Genomic DNA, 26,152 nt, shown 5'->3' on the forward strand with positions numbered 1-26,152 from the left:
TTAAAATAAGGGGGGGGGGGGGGAGTTTGTACACTTAAAGGAAATGAAAATTCAGTATCATATTTTGCCCTGGCCGTTTGGGCTTGTTTTTATAGTAATCAACCTAATTCTTTTTGTAAAATCTCTTATATGATTGGATCTACCTTAAAACTTTGAAAATTGAATTTTGGATTTTCCTTTTAGGGGCTAGTGGGGCAAAAGACCCCCCCAAAAACTAAAATTTTAAGTTATGACCTTATTTTTTTAAGACATCGAACTGATTTTTTAAATGGAACTTTTTATTACATAGATGAGTTGATTAGCCATCCCATATTTTATATTTTGCACTTTACTTCTTGGTTTAGGGTTTTGGGGTTTTGGGGTACAACAAATACAAAATTTATAAGTTTTGAGCTTACAAGCCCTTAGAAGTAAAGTGCAAAATGAAATATGGGATGGCTAATCAACTCATTTATGTAATAAGAGGTTCCATTTAAAAAATCAGCTTGATATCTTGTTTGTTTGTTTAGCCCTCACATCTCATCCTTTGTCATCGATAGGCAGGCCAAGGAAGCTGGCTGCCTGTTTGGGTTTTTTCCATAAATCCTGGACAGTAAGCTGTGTCGGGTTCCGTGGGCAGGCAAATAAGTGTTCTGTGGTGTGAATAGCAGTGTTACATTTGTCACATTTGTCACTATGGGAAGGGTCAATTCTGGCTTTGTAGCTATTTAAAAATTTGCTAAAACCAGAGCGGAGCTGGGACAGAGTTGATCTGGTGGTCCTGGGTAGAGTCTTTTCAGCTTTGTTGATCTTGGGGGGGCGGGCATTTAGGACTCTGTTGTTGCCAAGGTTGTTGATTGAGTCTTTGACAGATTTTGTGTGAATTTTCTTCAGCAGTTTTTTATAAGTTGGTTCGTTGAGGTTTGGTTTGGACATGGCCTTTATTTCCTTTCCAAAGCATGTGGCAAGGGTTGGTTTAGTGACCCTTTTTGGGGGGGGCGCAGACAGATCTTGATAATTAGGGTGATTTTCAGTCTGAGTAGAGAGAAGAAATTGTTTGCTGAGCATTTGGCAACGATCTTTGACAGGCATCATTTCTGTTTCAGTGTGGATATGGTTCATACTGGCAATTTTATGGCAACCTGTGGCAATCTTTAGAGCTGAGTTCTGTGCTATTTGGAGCTGGTTCCATGAGGTGTTGCTTAGGGCGGGGGTCCAAATAGGGCAGGCATAGGCTAGAACCGATTGTCCTATTGCCTTGTAGGTGTTGGTAATAATTTCTTTGTCCTTTCCCCAATCTGATCCAGTTAAGGCCTTTAGGATATTATTTCTGGATTGTACTCTTGACTTTAAGTCTTCAGTGTGTTGCTTGAACGACAGGAGATTATCAAAGGTGATGCCCAGAAATTTAGGTTTTTTAACTGTAGGTACCTGTTCGCCGTTTATCTCAATTGGAAGAGTGATGTTACATTCATTAGATGCAGTTGTGAACAGGGTGGCCGAAGATTTAGCTGGGGAGATAAACAGATTCCTACTTTTAAACCAGGAGTCGAGGGTGTCCAGGTAAATATTTATCTCTGAGCAGACAGCTGGAATATCTGTACCAGAATTTAGAACATTGGAGTCATCAGCATAACTGACAAGTTTAATGTTTCCAGGTGGCAGAGGCATCTTGGACATATAAAGATTAAAAAGGATTGGAGATAATACTCCACCTTGTGGGACACCTTGCTTCATCTTTCTCAGAGGAGATTTGGAACCTCTGTAAATTACATAGGTTTGTCTACCCCTTAAGTAGGAGCAGAGAAATCTCTGAATGTAGCCATTGAGGGGAAGATCTAAAATGTCCTTGAGTAGTAGCTGGTGGTCAACAGTATCAAAGGCTTTGCTGAGATCTATGGCAACTGATACAGTTCGGTCTACAGGCTTCTTCTTGTTAAGTCCATTGGTTATGTGGGTCTTGATGTCCTGGAGGGCCGTGGTGGTTGATCTGGCCTTTCTAAAACCGTGTTGATGGTTAACAAGTTGAATAGAGTCATTTATGGCTGGGAGAAGAAGAGATTCAAGGATTTTTGCAAGGGGGGAAAGAAGAGAGATTGGGCGATAGCTTGAGCCTTGGTCCGCTGGTTTTCCTGGTTTGAGCAAAGGAATAATCTTTCCTTGCTTCCAGATTCCAGGTATGATACCTGTGTTGATACATCTGTTGTATAAATCTGTCAGGAAGTTAATGCCATTTTCTCCGATGTTTTTTAGCATTATGGGTGAAATATCGTCTGGTCCTAAGGCTTTGGAACTCTTAGATTTTTGAATGGCTTTCTTTACTTGAGAAGGGGTGAAGTTGATTTTAGCATCTTTACAGGGTTTTTTGAGTTTTCTAAGGTAATTTCGAAGGCGTTGGTCAGGTTTCTTGTTGCTTGCTGGTGTGTACTGTGAGTTAAACTTAGTTGCCATGGTTTTAGGGTCATTGGTAATTTTGCCGTCAAATTTAATGCCCTGATTTTCTGGTTGTTTTGGTAGATTTGAAAGATTTTTAATTGTCTTCCAAAGTTTCCTTGATCCTTGTTGACAGGTTGATAAATGTTCTGTCCATTTGTTTTTCCTGTGTTCGTTTGTAAGTTTGCTGATGTTTGTGTTTAACTCAGGGATGCGGGGATCATTAGGGTTTTGTTTCCTAATCTCATCTCTTTCTTCAATTAGAACTGCGGCATCTCTAGGTAAAGCATTGAAGATTTTCGGGATCCTGCCTGCTGGAATGTGTTTGCTGGCGGCTTTCTGGATGGTTTTTCTGAAGAATTTTTCGGCTTCATGTATGTCACCAATGGGACGAGCATTGGCAAATACTTCTTCAGTGTAATCCTTAAATCCTTCCCAGTTAGCTTTTTCAAAGTTAACATAGGTATGCTTTTTGGTTCTAGTTTTCTTGATGTCTGCAGATAAGCTGATAATTATTGGGAGATGGTCAGATTTCATTTTGTGTTCAGCTTTCCAGGTGGTACATGGAATGAGATTGGCAGAGGCAAAGGTTATATCCGGAGCTGTTGAAGAGTTGGCAGTAGTTCTGGTAGGTTGATCTTCATTAATAACACCAAAGTTGATGTTAGAAATGGTGTCTGCAATGTCTCTTCCTCTGGTATCAGGGGTATCTTCTGAATACCAGAGTTCATGGTGAGCGTTGAAATCACCAAGTACAAGGGATGTATCATTAAGGCCATTGAAGATGTTGTTTATTGGTGGCGAGTAATTTTGGGTACAACTGCTTGTAGGAGGAATATAGACATTTCTGATAATAAGAGGTTTATTATCGCCAGGTATACTGATGGTAATGGACTCAGTGTGTGAGTCATTTTTGAGGGCGTTAGGTGTATCCTCTAGTTGGAAGGGTATATCTTCATGAACGAGGAAGGCTACGCCTCCCCCTTTGTTTACCCCACGATCTTTTCTTACCATATTGAAGTTGTTGATGTTAGGTAGCTTGGATTTCTCGGTCAGTTTTGTCTCTTGTATGGCAGCAATTTTAATGTTATCTTTCTCCATGAAGTGGAGAAGCTCGTCTAGTTTTCCACTGATTCCGTTGATGTTGTATTGGAGAATGTTGAGATTGCCAGCGAAGTCTGATGGAGGGGGAGGAGGAGGAACAGGTGGTGGGGGAGGGGGGGTTGAAGGGGGGAGTGGTGGGCAGCATGGTCCATACCAGGTGTTGAATTTTTTCCGCTCTTGAGTAGATTTTAAGCCTGAGCATTTTATATGGATCCATTTGTGGCAGCAGTCACACTGTACAGCAAAGGCTGAAAGTCTTTTTGTGCAGATGTTACAGTACCAGGGGCCAGGATTCTGTTCGATTCCTGCTCTGATAAGAAGCAGCCGAATAAGATTAGCAGGAAGTATCTCATTCTTTGTCGGGTAAATTAAAAACTCTGTGCAGAGGATAGCTCATTGTCGGACTTATTGAAAAACCAGGTGTTGGTGGTGATGACATTGGATGGATGGTTGGGAGTCTTGTGGTACTGGTTCTTGGCGTCTGCTGCTGCTGCTGGTGGTGGTGGTGCTGCTGCGTAACGGTAGATCCACGGCGTAGACGTGACCAGTGTAGGATATCTTAAAAAATAAGCTCATAACTTAAAATTTTAGTGTTTTGGGGGGTATTTTACCCCACTAGCCCCTAGAAGGAAAGTTCCAAAATTGAATTTTCAAAGTTTTACAGGTAGATCCAATCATATAAGAGAGTTTACAAAAATAATTAGGTTGATTACTTTTAAAAAAAGCACAAACGGCCAGGCCAAAATTTGATACTGAATTTTCATTTCCTATAACTGTACAAACTTCCCCCCCCCCCCCCTGCTTTAGAGGTCATAGTGGCCAAACAAAGGACGCAAAACCTTAATATAAACAAAACAAAAAAAATCTAATAAAAAGTATCAATGCATTTCTACTAATCTATGGTATAAGGGGCGTCGTAGCTCAGTGGTAACGCACTGAGTTACGGTGATGAGAGTTCGAGTTCTAGTCCCCATGTGACAACTCGATTCTCAGTTGAATACATTCACGCAACTTCCCCTGGTTGTGTAAGAAGGGGATTATTGAGTAAGTTTGGATACTTAATAGTAAAGTACATAATATCAGTACTACCCTTATCCCAAGCTTCTCTGCGGAGAGCATCATTCATTACGGTGACTTAATTTGGGACACCTGCCATACTCGGCGAGGGTGAGGTAATAATGAGTAGCTCTTATGAGATAGCGGGTCAAGTCATAATGTGCTTGAACGTGGAGCTTGATAGCCCTAGTGGCTAGACAAAAGTGTCTCAGCCTACTCCATGACTACTTAGGTCCAAACCCTAAGAGACTATGGCTAATCAATCAATCAAAAAACTAATCTATGGTTTTTAGGGAAGCCTTATATTGAAATAAAAGATTTACCTCGAATTAGTTGGAAATCTAATTTCCAGAATGAAAAGTCTATCTTCCTCCTTTTCTTTCAAGTGTCTCTCATCTGGCTGCGCGTAATTTTTATTCCGCTTTTCTCGTTCTTCCTATAGAAACAAGGATGGCAACATCCATAAAAGCGAAGCACTGAAACGGTAGGACAAACGGACATTAACACTTGTATAGTGTCTAAACTGAATAATCAGAATATTAAAGTATAAGAGTCGAAGCAAAATTGTAAGTAAATTTGTTGAAAAACTGCTTGATACAGGATAATGTTTATGGACATACTTACGTTTTAAGGGCTTGATTATAGAGTTGCTTCGCTTATAATATTGATCTTTGTTGTCCCAGGAATCAATATACCAAAAATCAGATCAAACGGATAATTAGATCACATAAAAATTTGTTGTTAAAAAAGTAGAAAAATCAACATGTTTAAAATTGACATACGGACATTCTGGTTATGATTATAGAGTTGCTACGCTTTCTAAATCGTACCTAACTACAACAGGAATCATTATGCAAAGTTTGAAATCGATAGGACAATTCTAACATGCCTAAATTAACGAATAAAAGCTATCTATCTCGGACGGACGCACGGACGGACGGACCGACCCTAATTATAGAAAAGCTTCGCTTTTAAAAAAAGGTTAAAGGTTCGAACCTCGGACCAACACCACGGCATAATTAAAGACGGAAAAATGGTTCCTGCTGCTGCTTTATAAGGTGCGCGCATAAATAGTTAGAGTCGGGGGATAACCTTGGTCCGTAAACGTGCGCAACTTATTACCATGTACAGTTAGGAGTTCTCAGACAAAGGTCGTGCAATCAAAGATTTGGTTGTCTGTTGTATGTAACATTGACAAATATCTTATAATATAAAGTAGTAAAGTTTTTGTCTGAAACTTAAGATCTTGTAAACTACTAGTCCAAATAGGTTGTTCAATAACTGTCTTAAGGTGGTTTTACCTATTTTCCTAATAACTCTTGCCCTCCCTTAGAAGCTAGGGTTGAAGCAACTAGTAGAGTAATAACGCATTTACAAAAAATTTCGTAAAGATCTAACCCATTATTGTTTAAATCCTAAGTATTCTAAATGTTGATATTCTTACACCTTTTAAGACTTTATAACAGAGACGTTTCACTTAAAACATTAAGCCTAATCGCCAAGCCATAGAAATCAATATCTAAAAAATCAATTGAATAGGATAAAAATGCTAACCCAAACAAAATGTTGAATATTTTCTTCCTTGTTGTTGTATAAATTCTTACCACTGTTGAAAAATTTGACCGCCAATTGTCATCTGCTAACCCCCCCCCCCCTTCCTTTACAATAAATAATTTAGTTGTACATAAACTCTCAAACAATTAGGTACACCATATTTCAAATTAAAAAGATTTGGATTTTATTTTGTTTTAAAAAATTCCTTTTTTCAAAGTACTTAATATTTTTAACCTGATTTTTGTTAAACGTATATTAATTTTAACTAGTATGAAGCTTGTTGTTTTCTTAAGAATTTTTGCAAATATGGTTATTATTTTATAGAATTGAGAAGGCTTGAATAAAGCGAAATATATTTTCTACAAAGAAGTGTGTTCTTACTGTGTAGTTAGCTCTAGCCGCGCGTTTTTTGAGAATATGATAATTATATCATGTATAAAAAGATCTATCTAATCAGCAGGCGCATGGACTTATTAAATTATGATTATTGAATTGCTAAGCTTTCTAAATCGTACCTAGCATTAACAGGAAGCATTATAACTTAAAATCGTTCACAAATGACTATCAAAACATTCCTAAATCATAGCTATCCGTTAAAAGAACATACGGACGGACAGACCGACCGATCATAAATATAAAAAAAGATTACCTACCTGTGAATGAATTTTATAGCATTTATTTCCATATTTACAGTTGCCTCGCAGGAAAAAGTGGCACAACTCTTCTTCTTTGAATGTTATTGGTTTCCTGATATTATAATGTTATATTATTATCGACCCTATCATCTAGGAGAGGGAAGGGGACAGTAATATTACATCTAAAAACCTTTCTGATTTGCATAATTACTTGTCAAAGTTTCGTGTTTCCGAAGTATAGGAGGGGGGGGGGGGGTTACTCACTTCTTCTCCTTTTAGCCCAATGCTATCAACCATGATCATCATCTATTGCCAGGTTGAGGAATCTGTCGGCTGCTGGAGGATTTTTCCATAGGGGGTTACTAGCGGCTACGCCCATAGAGGCCTAAGGGAGCATTTGATTTCTTTTAAAAGGGTAAAGGTAACCTCTCACAAAATAGTTAAAACCCCTCCCTAGACCTATAAGCTTCACTGTAAAGATGAATAATATCGGTTCAGTGTGGTTATAAAAATCTTAGGCTAGAGAATGAGATGAACACACAGAGACATCCACTAACTTTTAAATAAGGACGACCTATTTATCCAAATATTTATTTTACTAGCGACTACGCCCCTAGAGGCCTCTAGTGGCATTTAAATGTTTTTTTTTTATTTTAAATATCTAATTTGAGAAATAATTTGTCTGTTAAATTCATGCTTCTACGCAGCGCGACTACGCTAGCGACACTATGCGGCGGAAATATTTAAATTTTTTTTCGATTTTATTGTGATTTCTCTTGGGAGGGTGGTGGTACACTCCCCCAAAATAGTTGAAAACCTTCCCGGGATATATGAGAATCTACCCTGTTAAGGAGAACCCAATCGGTTCAGCGGTTAGCAAGATCCTTCGGTACAAACACACAGACAAACATCCTGTTACTTTAGTATTAGGATTTCTTGTGCTTGTTAGTTGAACGTATCCCTGCACTGCCAATTACCTGGATTTGGGAGTGTTCTTTTCTACTAATTCCCATATATGCTCCAAGTTTAGTTTCAGCTCCCAAACTAAAAATAAATTACCTAAAGCTTTCACAATATAACATCATTATTAAGAAAAATTATCAAAATTAAGAATACTTATTTTTCGCATCGTATTATAAACAGCTTACCGCGTATATAAAATGTACAATTATAAGATTAAAACTGGTTTTATTATTGTACATTTTTTATTCGTAATTATAGAAAAGCTGCGCTAATTAATAGAAATGGGAATAAAATTTGAATTTTCAAAAGCTGATAAAATTTAGTTTTACCTTTATTTGGTATTTTCTCAGTAAAAGCATCCCCATAAATACTTTGTAAGGCCATCTTTTCATCCTCTCGTAACTCCATCAGTTCACTATTTTTTTTTATTAGAGAATTCTTAATTTAAAAACAAGGATAACAAAAACCATCAGTGGCGAAGCACAAAAAAAACAAAACCTCTCACCTATTTTTCCAATAGGTATTTATGTTTGTAGCATGACTAAACACATTACCTCCATGGCGTTAAGGACTGACAGAAAGACGGACAATTTTATGAACAAAGATTCTCTGCAAGTCTAGGTATCAAGTTAAGTAATGTCAACAAAACTTTTTAAAGGGATAGTTGCACAAAATGCGTTCAAACTGCATATTTTTTCCTGTTCAATGCTGTAAACTACATTTATATGTCACATATTTGAAAGAATTTAAATTTTCTACCATGTAGTTTAAAAGTTATAAAGACTTGAAAATCGTATTCTTGTGATATATGCAATTTATATGGCTGGCTTATGTTCACAATAACAGGAGATGACTAATTTAGTGATGTCTAATTGTTTGTTATACATTGTAACACAAAATTATTTGTGTTTGGCGTTATACTTGTTATTTTTGCATGAAATCATTTTTCTGAAATGGACTTCATGCAACTATCCCATTAATTTTGATCAAAGAAATAATAGTTAAAAATCTCCATTCCTAATATCACAGTCTGTATCACTAGGACTATCAATAGTATTACTAGGAACTATAGGACCAGGGGCACTAGGGTCACTAGTCTCTACTTCTTTATACCTAGAATATATAGTCTGTATCACTAGTATAGTATTACTAGGAACTATAGGACCAGGGGTACTAGGGTCACTAGTCTCTACTTCTTCATACCTAGAATATATAGTCTGTATCACTAGTATTAATAGTATTACTAGGAACTATAGGACCAGGGGCACTAGGGTCACTAGTCTCTACTTCTTCATACCTAGAATATATAGTCTGTATCACTAGTATTAATAGTATTACTAGGAACTATAGGACCAGGGGCACTAGGGTCACTAGTCTCTACTTCTTCATACCTAGAATATATAGTCTGTATCACTAGTATTAATAGCATTACTAGGAATTATAGGACCAGGAGCACTACCCTTAAATACCTAGATTTAGATGTTTAAGATCATTCTTATTAAAAATGGGATGATGCGATTTTTACAATCAGCAAGGCTGGATTATTTTTTACTTAAAATATGTAGGGTAGTGCGGGGTTGATGCGGTCGGGGGGTACAATTCCGGTCAATCGACCAACTTTTTAAAAACCGTTTTTTACCGGTGTTCTAAACGTTTGCGAGAGATCTTCAGAAAAGCAAAGTTGTAGTTTATTGTCTATACTTTCATTTCTTACTTCAGCAAATTTTTGTCAGATCACTCCTTCTATGATTTTTTTGCCCTCAAAAAGTTGCAAAAAAAAATTCAAAATAGGCCATGTTCAACCTAATTTTGTGAAAAAATGGTAAGTCCTAGCGACCTCAGGGTTTTTGTAAATGAAAGATATGGCCTTCATTTATCGTTTGCAATTGGAGGCGTTGTTCCAACTGGATTTTTTCATAATTTTTTTTTCGTCTAAACAAAATGGGGATATGCCGGTTACTTTTTTTACTTTTTTTATTACTGTATTTATAACTGTATAATACCCTAATGTTTTATTTAGGTGATCTGGAAGCATAAACAACCTAAATGCATGACCTAAGCTTTAATCATTGCCTTGCCTGTTGTGTGATGTACATTACTAGTCATTTTACTGCTTGTATTATGTCATGTTTTGTTGCCTAAGCTTTTTAATTTGTAAAGACATTAAAAATTTTTCAGACACATTTTTAAAGTAATGGGAAGAGTATATCACCTAAAGGAACGCCTTAAATATTTGCCTGAAGATGTATCAGCTGCATTGGCTGATGTAAGAAGGGGTATGTCTATTAGAAAGACCGCTAGAAGATTTAAAATTCCATATGAAACCCTTGCATCTTTTTCGTATAAGAGGGTGTTCGCGATTTTTGCGCGGTTTGGATTTTTTATGTCAAATCGGCTAGGATTAAGCTAGAAAGGTGTTTAAGGTGTCTATAGAAAGCTCTATGCATGTCCTAACAAAAACTCCCCAGGATATGGGTTCTATCTCCAAGATTTAGAGTACATATTCAAGATTTTGCATTTTCAAAATTCCTGTTGGATAAAATGTGTTGAAATATTAGAGTTAGACCCCACATCATTTCGAGTTAATTGTCAGGCATGTAATTTTGCATCTTTAGACACCTTAACCACCCTTGTAGGTCAATCCTAGCCAATTTGAGACAAGAAAAAATATGTATCAAAAACTGCTGTCAAAACTGGCAGGATTTTTAAAATTAAAAATTTTTGGGGAAAAAATCACCTTTTCAAGAAATTCCAAGACCTGCGAATCAGAAATTGCCTCTAACTTATGTATAAAGCTTTAAAAAAACCTAATCATATAATAAAAAGTATGATTTAAAAAAAAAAGTTTGCATGAAAAACATTGATGTTTTTTTTGCAATTTGACCGACTTTTTTCAAATGGGGAAAATGTGGTCAAAAAATTGTCTGATCTGCATGCGACTAGTACCGTTAGAAAGCTAATGACCTCAGCTTTCTACTCATAGTTTAAAATGTTAAAAAAAAATATTTTAAGGGGGTGTTCCACCCCCCCCCCCCCCCCGAAAGTCAACTGACCGAAATAACCCCATCGGTGGGGTTATTCTGGTATAGGCCAACCGCCGCCCTTTAAACCGATTTTTGACCGACTTCTAGTTGCGAGATCTTAACGGGACCAAGACAGACTTCTTCCTTATTGCCATATCGTTCATTTGCACACTTAAAAACCGGAAAAAGTTTTTGGGAAGTATGTTTTTTTTTAAGTTGACCGGAATAACCCCGCACTACCCTAAACCATTGCCAAAAAAAAGTTGGGGTAAAATTTCTATAGGGGGGGGGGGGTTTCAAAATACAAAAATTTTCTAAACATTTTATATTATAATTCGGGGGAGGGGGGGGGGGGGGGGTTATCACCACTTTACCCTTTCCTTGGACGTCCCTGTCGAGTACTGGAAATTATACATCTATTAATTTTATATCCATTGGCAAAAACATCTAATTTTGACTTATTCCTAGTCATAGAGTAGCTGCGCTATTAATAATTAAGGTTACCCTTGGGGCTGTGATTCAGCCAATTAATTTCATTTGAAATTGCCGACAATTAGATACTTTGTTGGCATAAAGTTGGCGTAAAACTTGTTTTTGAGTAGCTGAAGGGAAGTGGATAAGAAGGGGAGAAATAAGAGAAGGATGTTGTAGAGAAATTTTGACTTAGAATTGTTTGTCTGAATCACATTCCCTAGTCCCTAAGACTTACCTAAGATTAAATGCTTGCGCAAACAAATATTGAATTGCATCACCCACATCTCCGTTACAACTTGTCAGGGCAGCTTCACTCCAGGAACTACAAGAGACATTATTTTACTGAGAATATGATAGCTATTTATCGATAACAAAATTAGTATTAATTTTACGATTTTATTTTAATATTCGCGAATAATTGTTTGTAATACGATGCAATACATGATATTTCAGTATGGCTGTGAACTGGTTCTTTTTCAGCAGATAATAATTGGTTCCGAAGCAATACTAAAAAAAGAATATAATAGGTATTATGTCGCATAGTATAGACAGCTTTCCACGGATATGAAAATAAAATGTTGTAAAATTAAAACAAGTTTTGTTAGCCCCGAGGGGCAGAACACTAACGATGATACTTAGAGGATGAGTTACAGGAATATGGTTGGAGGGTAACAAGTAAAAAAACATTAAAAAAGAAATATATGCTGTTACTTGATATATTTTAAAATAAATTACCTATGAAAACCAATAGATTTGAGTCTTGTCATGGCCCAGGCAGAAATATCATTATTGGTTGAAGATTCTTCTGCTCCATCCCCAAATTCTTTGCTGTATTCACAATGAAAATGGTTTTCATGTAATTGTTTATAAGTGGGAGTGGAGATCTTATAGGATTTCTTCGCTAATCAGTAATGCTCTCTTGTTTTAGATAACCAAGAAGATCCATAAACTGACTATCAAAGGCCTCGTGAAAGTCAAACAAACAATAAATGGATATTAAAATAATAAGTCACGAAACCTTTGCAAAGACTCACAAAGCCTATCTGCAAATAAGAAGCACACAATACCTACATATCAGGATGGCGCTTATTTCTCTTATTTGACTATTGGATGTATAATGGAGATCTCAAATATGTTGCTGCTTTCAGAACAAGCTTTTTATAATGACCGGGTGAGTTGAGTTATATTATTATGCTTGAAAAATTAGGGTTGCGGAGCTGGAGCCGAGGAGCCGACATATTTTACTGAAGCTGGAGCTGTAGCCGTAATTTGCGTTACAAAACGGCTCCGGCTCCGGGTTAGCTAAAAAATATTTTTTTTTATTGACTATAATTTGGTAACTCTGTTGTGTCGTGTTCAAATGCCCCTTTTAAGTTTTCAAGTCCAATTTTATCAAAAATTTAACTTTAAAACCCTTAGAAAGTCAAAAATAGACTTGGCAAAAAAAATATGTTTAGTTAATCTTGATTTTAGGTCGGAACCGGAGCCGCAACAAAATCAAACGGCTCCGCATTCCTGCATACAACACTGAATTTTCTACCATACTACAAAGCTAAGAAGCACATACATCTTCTTATAAGTAGGCAACAGAAAGTTCAAATGAAAGAGAAAGAAAAAAAATTTGACCGTTGAAATAACGAAGGTAATTTATCACAAAATTTTTCTATTTATCTTCAAACGCTTTGAAAAGTAACAAGAAAGAAATAAAAATGTATAAAGTATTCTGCATTTTAAAGAAAACTCCCAGGTTGGTTTTAGGCTATTTGTCTGCGCGCTCTATCTGTCACAATTCAGAAATGTAGCCTCTAGATGCCAAAGGCAACGACACCAATAATAGTTATTTCTTTCATCGTATTATAAACGGCTTTCCGCGGATATAGAATGTACAATTATTCGATTAAAACCGGTTTTTTTGGCCCGAGATGCCGAAGGCATGGGCTAAAAAAACTGGTTTTAATCTTATGATTGTACATTTTGATATTCGTAGAAAGCTGGATATAATACGATGCTAGACATAGTTTTTTCGTATGGATGAGAACCGGTTCCTATCCACCGGATTCGAATAAATACGAGAAAAATATATTACTTATATTACATATTGACCATGTCATTCCTGAAATCTGAAACACCTCTGACCTGCAATCTATTATCCTAAAAAAGAGATTTTATTTATATTATTAATCCTACGAAATAAAGCAGTTAGTTTTTTTGGTGTGTCCATAAATATCTCGCTAGCCACTGAACCAATTGAGTTCTCCTTTATAGAGAAGATCTACAAAGATTGTCTTAGGATAGGTTTTGCATAGTTAAGATATAAAGAGTGATCTCTAATTTTTTAATAGTTAGCTTCATAAGTTTTTGTACTTTTATTTAAAGGGGGGATGTGCCACTTTTTGAAACCAAAACTAAAAGTCAAAGGAACTCAACTAAAAAAAGAGTTACAGGTCTGAGATTTTGCATGGCTGTTGCTTTATAGGGTTACAATATGGAACAGTGAAGAAACGGCGGCGCATCCGCCGAAAACCGCCGAGAAATTGCAAAACAAAATTCGGCGGGAAACGGCGGTTTTCGGCGGTTGCGCCGCCGTTTCTTCACAGTTCTAAAGCAACTGCCATGCAAAATCTCAGACCTGTAACTCTTTTTTTAGTTGAGTTCCTTTGTTGACTTTTAGTTTTGGTTTCAAAAAGTGGCACATCCGCCTCCCCCCTTTCAATTAGCAAATACAACATTTTCAACCAAAAATTTTAATCTACAAAAGGGATAGGTATTGTTTTATTCTGTAAATTGGAATAAAAAGTTAGTCTAGCTTCATATTAGTCCATGTCAGATTTACCTTTTGTTAGGTTTCAATATTACCCATTCCGGATCCTTTACAATGACCCTATTGGCTAGAGAAGATTATAAAGCCGTATTATAAGATATAAAAAAAAATTTACCTTAACCCAATAAGCTCTATCCAATCGTCTGTTTGTGTCTTTGTATTTTCCAGAACACAACTTGAAGTCAGGACCTCGCAGCTGAAATTAACATTTATCCTTATTTTAAAAGTAATAGAATGTCTGTCTGTGGGTTCTATGGCAATACTTATAGGTCCTAGGAAGGTTTGTATCTTTTTTTTTTTTTGGGGGGGGGGGGAGGTATCATCTATCCTCTAGGAGAAAAGCGAGGGTATGTAGTACTTTAGCTTACAAAGTTTCTTGATTTTTTGTATTCCTTTACACAGTTTACCTAATCCTACAAATTTTCTTTAATAACTAACTACCTAGTGATCTTTTTATCATCCAAGCTATATCTGCTGCTGCGCTCCTTATGAACATAATTGTCCTTGTATTGTAATACCTAATTTGATAATGAGAACAATATGAGCTGATGACCTCTCCACGCACCTTGAAACATACTCCGCTTATGATTGCGGTGTAAAGCGTCCATTCGCCCATCAGACAACCAACTCCCTGCACGACCTTTGTCTGAGAAGTCCCAACTGTGCATGGTAACGAGTTGCGCCTGTTTTTGACCAAGGCATTCCCTCACTCTAACTATTTACGTCGCGCATCTGACATAGCAGCAGTGGGAACCATTTTCAAAGTCTTTAGTTATGACGCGGTGTCGAAACCGAGATTCGAACCTATCACCTTCCCGACGACGAGCGGATGCGCTACGTGTTGAGCCACGGTGGCGGGTTTAAACACAGACTTACCATTTGAAGAGTGGAAGTTGCTGTTTTGATTAATTCTTCAGACATGTGAAGTCTTTGCATTTCAACCTGAGGATAAAATAAAAAAATAAATTTAAAATTACCTGGATATTATAGTAAAACAATAGAGAGGGAATGCCGGGTTATATAACTGTTTGTCCCCACCCCGAGGACACTGTACCGACTTTCAATTGGGTCTTTAATAATCAATAAACAGCGTCAGGAATATTAACATAGCCAAGTTGCTATAAAAGAGCAGAAAGCAATTTGCTAGCAGACGAAAAATAATCAACAGTTTATTAATAAGAGAAGTAAAAGTATTTTGCATTAAAAAGTTGGTTCGATACTAAAAATGCTAGTAATGACTTCTCCAAACTAAAACGATTAATGTTTTTTTAATAAAATATTTCTTACCCTATAAACTTCTTTCTTTTCTTCGTGATATTCTTCTTCATTGTCGTCTTATTATTGAAAATAAATGTTTAGAATTTTGTATTTATTTGTGTACTGTGGTCAGACAAACGAATATTAACAAAGGGATAGTTTCACGAAGTGCATTTAAAAAAAAATAGTGAACTGTAAGTTTTTTTCTATTTTAAATAACGTAGTAGTGCATAATATAAAGTTATTGATCAAAATTAAAAGATTTGACCAGGGATTTTCCTAAAAAAATGAGTTTTTCATTTTTATTTCAACTTCGTTGCATGTTATATATATGGCAAAAACTTTTTTGTCATAAATACAACTTTAGATAGCATTTACAACTTCAAACTTTTTATACAACAAAGAATGACCAATAAAATATTTAATATAGTACTTAGAGTAGTGATCTTTTTATATGTCTTAGTAGAATATATTAGGCATTGGATAGATATGATTGTGATAAAGAATATTAACATTGACCTGACCGAACTTTTTTTTATTTGACAATATCTAAAAAAGTTAGTGGTTTGCAACATAAATTACATGAGAATGGTCTTTTTATATATAAATATATATGTTGTATGGTTAGTTGGTATTTCCGCGTGAGATAATGTGTATATTGTAAGTAAACCGGACGGTTTTCTTTATTTTTTAAAAAGAATCTATAGAAAACCTGTCCTATAATGAACCGGACGCAATTTTTTATGTTTTTTAAGTAACTTGTCCCTAGGGGAACCCCTGTTCAATTTTTTTATAACTCTTGTGAAATATGTGGAAAAAGATTCTCTGATATTGGTGTTTTGGCTATACATATTTGGAAAAAAATAGACCATTCTCATGTAATTTATGTGGCAAATCACTTTAACTTTTTTTTAGAAAGTTTGGTCTGGTCAATGTTAAAATTTCTTTAACATATAATCATATCTATCCAATGCCTAATATATTCTACTAAGACATATACAAGTTCACTACTCTAAGTACCTTAACTCTTTAAATACACTTCGTAGAACTATCCCTTTAGAGTAACAACGAACTTAATTTTTAAAAACGAAGCTTTTCTATAATCAGGGTCGGTTAGCTTTTTTCGTTAATTTAGGCATGTTAAAATTGTCCTATCGATTTCAAGCATTCTTAATTTTTTTTTATCAGACATTAGGTATTATGTATCATAATTATCCGCTTGATCTGATTTTTGAATACTGATTGCTCGGACAAAAATGTACAATGATATAGGTAAGCAAAGCATCTCCATAATCAAGTCCTAAAAATGTAAGTATGTCCTTAAACATTATCCTGTACTTAAGCAGTTTTTCAACAAATTTACTTACAATTTTGTTTCGACTTTTATACATTTATAATCTGATTATTCAGTTCTGACACTCTGCAAGCGTTAATGTTCGTTTGTCTTACCTTTTCATAGCTTCGCTTTTATGGATGTTGTCATTCTTGTTAGTATTTATCTATTTGTCTGAAAGAAAATCTATCCCAAAATTACTTATATACAGGATTCAAACAATACTTACATTCTAAGACTCAATTAGAGAGATGCTTTTCTTCTGACACTGTACCTAATCCTCATGGGAATCACTACAACCAAAGTAAATTGCGGGTTTAAGATCGATAGGACAATTCTAAGATGCCTCGATTCAGAGCTATCCATTAAGGATGGACTGACGTTAATTTTAAAAGCGATTTATTAGAACTGGTAAATCCTATTAGTCAGAAAACTTTATTTGTCTTGAAACTGTAAATATTTGTCAGTATTAAATCAGCCACCAAAGACAGTATTTCACACACAAGTATTTGAGTGGAGTAAATTATCTTTCATTGTTCTATCTCTATATCAAATGGTTACTAGAGGCTTCTAAGGGCACTGGGAGGTGGGTTAATTTTATTTCAGGGGATTTATCGTTGGAGGGTGGTGGTACACTCCCCTAAAATAGTTCCCAGGACCTATGAGAAGCTAAACTGTAAAGGAGAACAATATCGATTAAGACAGAACAAAATCCTTTTCCTTTTAATAAGGAGGGGGGAAGTTCTGACACATTTGCGTAAACCTGGTGTATAGGCTTTATCTTTGGACTGAGAGGATAGGTTATTAGGGATAAAATCATTCTTATATGATGAATTTCCCCCAGATTTAAGATTTTTTGGATAGGCCTCCAGGTTCCGGAGCTCCAGGCCTCCAGGTGGTCTATGTACAGGTAAAAATAAAAAATAAGATTTTTTTTTTGAAGAGTTAGAGGTTAACTTATAAAACAAAATATGCTTCTTTTTGATTGTTATTCACATATTTGAAGAAAAAACATACATAAGTTGTCTCATAAACTGACATCTAACTCTTTAAAAAAATTTTTTTTTCTTTTCATTTTTACCTGTACAGAGAGACCACCTGGAGGCCTGGAGCTCCGGAACCTGAAGGCCTATCCAAAAAATCTTAAATCTGGGGGAAATTCATCATATAAGAATGATTTTATCCCTAATATCCTATCCTCTCAGTCCAAAGATAAAGCCTATACACCAGGTTTACGCAAATGTGTCAGAACTTCCCCCCCCCCCCCTTGTCTTAAAACCAAAAATAAAACATTTCTATTCCTTGACCATAGCCATATTTAGCCTCAAAACCAAAATCCTCTCCATCGTCCCACAAGGAAGCTCCCCCTGAGCATTTTGTGTGTTCATACAATACGACTTTTTCTTTGTTAATGAAGAAATAGAAAACAAAAAATCTTAGAATCTTCATTTGTAAAGATTGTTAACATGGTTTATAAAGCAATTTTGTGTTAACTGAATAAATTAAAAAAATATTCAAGGTAATTTGGGCATTTTTTGTGATTTTGAGAGACAACTCTTCGTAGCAAAGACGAACTTTTTTATCTAATATTATTTTAGATTTATTTCCCCTGTTGGCTATACATTATTCCCCATTTTGTATGAACATTAACCTTTGCGCCCACCCCCTCCGCTTTTCTGAACTCTGGTGGCTCCTGCCACAGGACCTACCCCTCCTCTATACCCACCCCCACCTCTTGGAGGCCCTCCCCCACGGTCATACCCACCCCCACCTCTGGGAGCGCCTCCCCCACGGTCATACCCTCCCCTACCACCCCCTCTATCCCCACTGCCTCCCCCGCGGGGAGGACCTTGTGCGCCGCCAGCTCCCCCTCGATTGCTTGATCCACCTCTGAAATATTAATGGATGTATTATTACTTGGATTTTTCATGTTCTCAAATAAAGTGAAACACGCAGCGGGCTTAAATAACGATTCCCCCCCTTTACCCTCATTCCCTCAATGAGCAATAAGGGAGCTTCATGTTAGCAACATAAGAGTAAAACACTAGAGTGGGAAAGGGTTAAATAATTGTATCTCCCCATCGCACTATCCGTGTGCCGTCTTTTAATTGGGTCATTGAAAATCGACAAATGGTGTGGAGTGTATTAAAACAGCCATTTAGCAAAAAACAATTTGGTAGCAGACGAATAAGGTCATTGAAAGAGGAAGGGAGGTAGTTATCTGTATATACATCTATACTATAGATCTGTTTTAGCAACATAAATTGACGATAATTTTTCCCCTGTCATAATATCCACGTATATTCTATATTCATTACTTATTAAAGTAACAGGTAGATCTTTTACCAACGCCAGTCACTAGAGTCTATATTATGACAAAAAGAATAAAAAAAAAATTAAGATAAAAATGGCAATCAAATAATATACTTCATCTTAACATGAATGACAACATTCATATAAGCGAAATCATTTTATTGAAAAGAAAAAAAAATAGCATGAAAAGAAATCAAATGGCCTGGAAAACAGAAGAAATGTTCAAATTAAAAAAGAATAGAAGAGTTATAGTTATAGGAATACTATGCTTTATAACCTTACCATATCCTCGAAGGAATCGCATTCTATAATTCTATTCCATTACTTAACAGCTAATTAATTTTACGATCAATAATCCGTAACTCCTTACGGTCAAAACCTATATATAGAAATTCGCTGTTGAAAGTACATCAATTTTGAGTTCCTTTAATTTCATTTTCCCCCATAACATGAAGCACAAATTATCATATCTCCTATATATCCCTCAATACAATGGATTTATTAGTACTTGGATTTTACACCAGATTTTATGTACTCGAATGAAGTGCAACTTGTAGCTGGCTAAAAAAAACCTTCCATACACCCAGACCCCCCCTCATACTGGATGAACGAACTGACCAATAAATGATGTCCATGTTAGCAACCTAAATTGATGACTATTTTTCCCCTGTCATAATATCCACGTATATGCTATATCCATACTGAAAATACCTGTTATTGTTAAACTTTCCGCCCCCTCTATTGGGTTTACCTCCTCCCCTCCTCTTTTGAGAATTCATTTTTATAAAACTCTGAAATAAGAAAAATAACAAAAAAAAACAAAACAATTCTAAATAAATTAATATTTATTTCAAATAGATTTTCTACAAGTGACTACATAATGATTTAATACTATTATTAAAATACAGATGCTTCAAAATAAAAATGCCTTCAATTTCACTTGAGGTATAGATATTCAAATAACAAATGCATGTGTTATTTTCAGAATGGGGATGCAAATATATACCAAGGCGTGGAAATAAAATCATTACCGTGGGAAAATAAACATGATCGTGAGAACTTGAACATGATCAGTGGATGTAATATTTTTTCTGGACGGATGAAATGAAAATTTGAAATAATTGAACTATATAATACTAGTATACAGAATCAATTATTCTGTGTACTTAGGTCTGTCCAAGCCAGCCTTGCTGTAATCAATTCCTGCAGGGTTAAGGAACTTGAACTGCTTGCCGTCATAGTAGCCATAAGTGTCTGCGGGGTCCTTCACCTTGGACCAGTTCACATCTGTTGTGAAGGCGGCCAACCTAATGAAAAAATAGGCATATAACTTAATAAAAAAATTTTATGTTAATTATTTTTGGTAGCAATTAAGATAGTTGAAAGATGTATAGATAGAAAGCTAGGAAGATATATAAACAGCTAAAAAAGTATATAAACCCCTAAAAAAATATCTAAAACGCTAAACAGATACATAAAGAAATAGTTAAAAAGATATCCAGTAAGATAAAAAAGATATTAAGACAGACAGATAGATCACCTGACGATGTAGGCAGCTACAAAGACCATACCACCCCCAATGATGGCAAACAGAGGCTGCAGGGCCTTGTGATGCTTGATGGACTTCATGGTAAGACCTTAAAAAAAGAAAATAAAAAAATAGTTAGGTATAAATTAAAGTAGAATGGCTAAGAGATCTAAAGAGATAGGACAATGACCGATAAATTAATGTACGTCCCAAATGATTCCTCATTTTGCAGGTTACAATTAGTGGTTGCAACGTTTAGACACTCAACTTTAAGAATCAGCCAAACAAAATTCAATAAAAGTCCCCAAAGTTGTTGAGCCAACGAAGAAGAAAACATTATTATAATACTTTGTGGACTAGTGTAATAAACAGTCCTATGTTCCCTCTTTCCATGTGTATACTGTCCATACTGTCCCCAATTTTGTCAATTCTATTTTATTTTCATTTAAAATTGTCTAATACAGTAAATACAATACGATAAATGAATTTTCAGTATGGCTAAGAACTGGAATTGTTATTTATCGCATCGTAGTACAGACAGTTTTACCCGGAAATTAAAATTTATAAGATTAAAACCAGTTTTGCTAGACCCAAAGGGCATAAGACCCGGACTAACAAAACTGGTAATAATCTTATAATTTAAAAAAAATTCCTACCTTGCATGGGGGTGCTGTTGTTAGCGGCCCTCCCTCCCTTGCCAGTGATGTAGGGGTGGTCGACGGCTCTCAGTACGCGGGACATAAACATTTTGTAGTCTGCAATACAGTTTTAGTTTTATATTTTATGCAAACTTATATTTTTAATGAGTTTAGAGACAAATTGTAATAATAAATTATGAAATTCTGAACAAAATTAATGGCGGCTTCTCTTATATTGAATATGGACCACAAACGATTCTTTGAAAATTTTTTTTTTATTCTTATGTAGGTTAAGTTGAGTTATGGCTAGAAGAGCCCAGATGGGAGTGTACCCTATAGGAATAGTGCGTCATAAGAGTAAGCGTCTTCCAATTGAGGTAGAAAATAATAATTTTTGTTTAAAATAAAATAAATGCAGGGGGGGGGGGGGGTTCAGTGATCAATAAAATGATGATTAAAGCACCAAAATAAAAGAAGGACAAAAAGAAAAGATTCGTATTCTCAAGGTTTTACTTGCCAGAATATTTGCATGTTTTGTCCTCATATTGTTCAGAATTTCAAATGTACTAATACAAAGGAAAAGGGTATGCAATCGATTCCGCTAAATGTATAATTAAATATTCGCTCCATGAATATTAGTACAGCACAAAACCCAGGAAAAAGGTAGAGCCAATCAGCTTTAATTTGTCATTTGGCAATTATAAAAACCCTAGCAGTAATTAAATCTAGCGGGACTGATGACACACCTTTATACATTATCAAATTAGAATGCCTGATAAAACACAAAATTCATAAAACTACATATTCGATTCTTTACATAAACTGGATTAGTGAAAAAATACTTTAAATTAATATCAATTAAGGAAAAAACATCCTAAAATAACACAAATAACTAATTCATAATAAACATCTAATTGTTAACAAATAATAAAAACAATAATTTCACTAGATTTGATTCAAGGGTACAAAGTAAAATTTCAAAACATTTTCAATTTAAACATAAATTTTAGTTCATTTTCACGTCTTTTTTTAATACTAATTGTGACCTTTTAAATATAATACATTTTTAATATTAAGCATAATTAAAATCAATGGAGTCTTTAAGAAAGAGAAACAGGATCTACTGCAGTTCATGATAAAATGTTCCTGGAAAAGATAATCTCCAAAAATCTATGAATTTAAAAGGCTGCTAGCTGCCAAACGGCTGAACTTACATGCTATACCTGCACACCGTGTTAAGCGGCATAAGAAGGCCTACAAATAACCTGAAATAGCCAAGATCCAATGATGCACAGGGAAAGCTTTACTGAAGAAAAAACGCATAAATAAGTCTTTTTTTTGTGCATTTATGTAAATTGCGAGATAATTGTGCATTATTGATTGATGACTATTTTAGATTAGGTAGGCCTTCTTTTGTCGGTTAAAATCTTGTGAAAGCATAATCTATATGTTCCACCGTTTGGCCGTTAAAAGCCGTTGAATTTCATAGATTTTAAAAAAATATATTCGTTACCAGGAACATTTTACCGTGAACTGCACTTGACCCACAGAATCATTACAAAGGGAGGGGGGGGGGGGGGTAATGCAACCATCTCGTAATCAATGTATAAATGGCACTTAGAATTCGAATTTCGATCTGAAATTTTGCATGCGTAATCCTTAGTAGGTCTATTTTCCCTAAATCGAACAAAAAGTTGGAAAAGTAACGGCTAACGGCTAGTAGTTGCTGGTACTAGAAATCTAAAAAAATAATTTTTTTTGTATCATTTCACATGATTTAAAGCAAAAATATGTTTCAAAAGTTGATTCCTACGTAATTAATGAAAAGATTTGCCCTAAAAAATGCCAAAAAAACGGCTGAGCCGTTAGCCGATACTTTTTCAATTTTTATTTCGATTTAGGGAAAATAGACCTACCAAGGATTACTCATGCAAAATTTCAGAACGAAAATCTAATTCTAAGTGCCATTTATACATTGATTACGAGATAATTGCATTACCCCCCCCCCCCCTTTATTATGATAAAAAACTATTTTTGATTAATGTGATTATAATACTATTATATGCTGATATTAGGCAGTAAAATATTGTCATGATTGAAATATATATCGAATAGAAAAGAATTAAAAGCAATGAAAGCAAACTGTTTTAAATCAAAATCGCATCTTAATGCAAGTTTATAAGAATGATTAAACGTATTATTAATGGACATGTATTTACAATTATGCATCTAACTTACTAATATTATAATTCTCTAAGGGGACTATGCACGAACGAGAGCAAGCCATCTAAGCACCTTCAAGAAGTGATATTATCATTTTTTTGATGACCATACCCGGTTTAAATTTTTTCTCTGATTAAACCACTACAATGGATATATCATTACTTGGATCTTACACCAGATTTTCATGTTCTCTAATAAAGTGAAACTTGCAGTGGGCTGAAATAACTATTCCCCTCTTCCACACCCTACCCTCCTACTGGATGAACGAACTGACAAATAAACAAGTTCCATGTTAGCAAGATAAATTGACGACATTTTCCCCATGTGACTATTTATGTTTGTTTTCCTAAAAATACTTTACAATTATTGTAATTAATAAAAACACTTGCTCTTGTTCGCGCATACTCCCTTCAAAATGGAATGAATAAAAGTGACTAATAAAAAGCAATCACATAGTAACTTTTATTAAAGTACTAAAAATTACAGCTTCATGAAATCATTTTTGGGAAAGAATGTATGTAAGTTTCTATGTGATTATGAAATGAAAAATAAAAATATAATTTTATAATAATACTTAAAGAAAAGACTATTAAGATTGTTAATTTTTAATTTCTTGTACAATAAGACAAGTCAAATTTGACAAAATTCTTGGAGGGATTGTACATTTATTTGTAGAATATTTTTCTTGTCTCTTTTTGACATGTCTAACCATACTAAGATTTATCCTTATCATATCATTCACTCCGTGACTCCTCCCTGGGATACGAGGTTGAAAACTGGTAAAGAGCCCTGAGCTTTATAATAGTAGATTTTATTTCTAGAGGTTAGGTGATAAAAATTACTTTTTAAAAAATATGCAAGAAAACCCCTTATCAGATATTTTAGTCCAAATTCATATTCATTTTGGTGCCAACCAAAAGCTGTTTATCGAGCAAAAGAAACAAAAAAATCTTAGGCACATTTTTTCCAAGTTTTCAAACTTGTATTACAGAGTATGGTGTGATTATATTACATACATTATTTTTTTATTTATAATAAACTATATTTTTATTGCATATAGAAAACATTAGGGTTAATTCTTTAAATTGATTAGGAAGCTTTTTGGATTTGTTAGGTTTTTTTATGAGGTTAAAAGATGTAAGGGGAAATGATCTTGATATGCTATAGAAGGAGAAGTAGGGGAAGGTTTTATTCTGAAAAAAAAACCAGCAAACACTGGATGATAATCCACCAACCCCCTCTCACTATACTGAAACATGTCAAGAGCCCAATCCCTCTTTAAGGTATGATTTAAGGCTACCTAAATAATGAAGAACAGCCACCCTGTATGTTTCTATTTTCTTATTCAGCCTTATTATCCTTCTTTTGCTTAGCAAATAGTTCCTTGACATCAGCATAGGTCATATTGCACACTGGTACCTTCAAGGCATCTGCCATTACCTGACAAAATAAATTTTTGGTTGAAAAGTTTGGACACTACTTATTTGGATCCAACCAATCACATTTCAATAAAAGCAATCAAAGAATAAGAATAAAAAACGAGATTATAAATCTTTGGGCACAAGTAAAATTTACAGTCCAATGTACCCTCTCTCTCTTATAGTTTTTAAAATATAACGTATTTCTTTCTAGCTAAAGTTGGAATTAAAACCGTACTTTTTAAATATTTTAAAAGTTAAGTAAAGACCTATAGATGTAAACATTGATTACGGAAACATACATATGCAGACTGGCCAGCCAATTTTGAAAATAAAAAACGTACATAACGTACAAAAAAAAATACGTTACGTACATAAAAAAGTAAAAAAACGTACAAAAACGTACACTCCTAATAAAAATAAGTTAAATAATTTCCTAGTTACCTATTATCAATACATTTAAGTCTACTAGCAGCTACCTGTAAAGGAGAACCATAGCGAACTGACAGACACAAGATATCCTTTTACTCTATTCAAAAGAACTAGCGTCTACGCTCCTAAAGGCCTCTAGGGGCACTTGAGGAGGGGAGAGTTGAATTCAATAAAAAAAACATGGATGACAACATACATAAGTAGCGAAGCTCAAAAGTTATTTGTAGACATCTGGAAAAAAATTAACTTAAAATCGCAATTAAAATTCATTTTTGGGGGGAGGAGGTAGTTTTTTTTCTAAAGTCAATTTCTCTTGGGAGGGTGGATGGTGATACTCTTCCCCAAAATAGTTATAAAACTTCCAAAAACCTATGAGAAGCTATCCTGTTAAGGAGAACCATATCGGTTCCGTGGTTAGCGAGATTCTTTGGTTCAAACAAACAGACATTCTGTTATTATGTACAAAGTATATCCTATTATAAGGACCAGCGACTACGCCCTTAGAGGCCTCTAGAGGAACTTGATTAGGGGGGGGGGAGTTGAATTCAAAAACCCATTTTTTTATTTAAAAATAAAAAGTAAAAAACAATGATGACAACATCCTTAAGTAGCGAAGCTCAAAAGTTATGGATGGAAATCTGGGAACAATATAAACTATAGAGTAGTGTCGTAAAAAATAAGCATTTAACTTTTTTAAATAAATCACAAAACCTTTTAAAAATATATAATAACGTGAAAATCTAGGAATAAATTCAGCCCCCCAACCAATAAGCAAATCTCAATGAAATTTAGTGGAAGTATTAAGAATGAAAACTAATACAATCCCTGAAAATTACAACCGTCTATCAGGAATATGAGTTGTGAAAATCACAAAAACCTATACATCTAGGCATCGATCTAGCACTGCAACAAATAGACAAAACTTAAAGAAACTTTTTGAAAATATGTAGAATGTGAATTTATTTATT

At 34.9% G+C, this 26,152-nt stretch overlaps 2 protein-coding genes across 3 annotated transcripts in view; both read right to left on the reverse strand.

Moving 5' to 3' along the window:
- LOC145332966 (putative ATP-dependent RNA helicase DHX57) overlaps positions 1–19,732 on the reverse strand; it is a 59,518-nt gene extending 39,786 nt beyond the window's left edge. For both annotated transcript variants that reach the window (XM_080178098.1, XM_080178097.1), the window contains exons 1-14: positions 19,657–19,732; positions 18,284–18,522; positions 17,934–17,999; positions 15,330–15,376; positions 14,919–14,984; positions 14,158–14,238; positions 13,335–13,372; positions 11,957–12,049; positions 11,457–11,543; positions 8,742–8,837; positions 8,054–8,139; positions 7,739–7,805; positions 6,780–6,873; positions 4,896–5,008 (exon numbers count right to left, since the gene is read on the reverse strand). In XM_080178098.1, the coding sequence (XP_080034224.1) occupies positions 4,896–5,008; positions 6,780–6,873; positions 7,739–7,805; positions 8,054–8,139; positions 8,742–8,837; positions 11,457–11,543; positions 11,957–12,049; positions 13,335–13,372; positions 14,158–14,238; positions 14,919–14,984; positions 15,330–15,376; positions 17,934–17,999; positions 18,284–18,522; positions 19,657–19,724 (1,241 nt within the window). In that variant the 5' untranslated portion in view covers positions 19,725–19,732. The remainder of the gene's footprint in view (positions 1–4,895; positions 5,009–6,779; positions 6,874–7,738; positions 7,806–8,053; positions 8,140–8,741; positions 8,838–11,456; positions 11,544–11,956; positions 12,050–13,334; positions 13,373–14,157; positions 14,239–14,918; positions 14,985–15,329; positions 15,377–17,933; positions 18,000–18,283; positions 18,523–19,656) is intronic.
- Positions 19,733–19,772: 40 nt separating this feature from the next.
- On the reverse strand, positions 19,773–22,250 carry LOC145332979 (cytochrome c oxidase subunit FA4-like). The gene is made up of 3 exons (XM_080178118.1): positions 21,130–22,250; positions 20,486–20,582; positions 19,773–20,252 (listed from the first exon to the last, which is right to left on the reverse strand). The coding sequence occupies exons 1-3, from the start codon at positions 21,218–21,220 to the stop codon at positions 20,099–20,101; spliced, it is 342 nt and encodes a 113-aa protein (XP_080034244.1). The 5' UTR covers positions 21,221–22,250; the 3' UTR covers positions 19,773–20,098.
- Between the last annotated feature and the right edge of the window lie 3,902 nt (positions 22,251–26,152).

Source organism: Acartia tonsa, chromosome 11 (genome assembly GCF_053477335.1).
Source record: "Acartia tonsa isolate MP-2025a chromosome 11, ASM5347733v1, whole genome shotgun sequence".
Lineage (NCBI taxonomy): Eukaryota > Metazoa > Arthropoda > Copepoda > Calanoida > Acartiidae > Acartia > Acartia tonsa.

What these genes read in the sequence shown, in the direction of transcription:
- LOC145332979 (XM_080178118.1), bottom strand. Translation starts at nt 21,220, where the DNA reads ATGTTTATGTCCCGCGTACTGAGAGCCGTCGACCACCCCTACATCACT. An exon ending in CAACAGCACCCCCATGCAAG is followed by an intron (nt 20,583 to 21,129) that starts GTAGGAATTTTT and finishes TCTTTTTTTAAG; the next exon opens with GTCTTACCATGAAGTCCATC. An exon ending in GTAGCTGCCTACATCGTCAG is followed by an intron (nt 20,253 to 20,485) that starts GTGATCTATCTG and finishes TTTTTTCATTAG; the next exon opens with GTTGGCCGCCTTCACAACAG.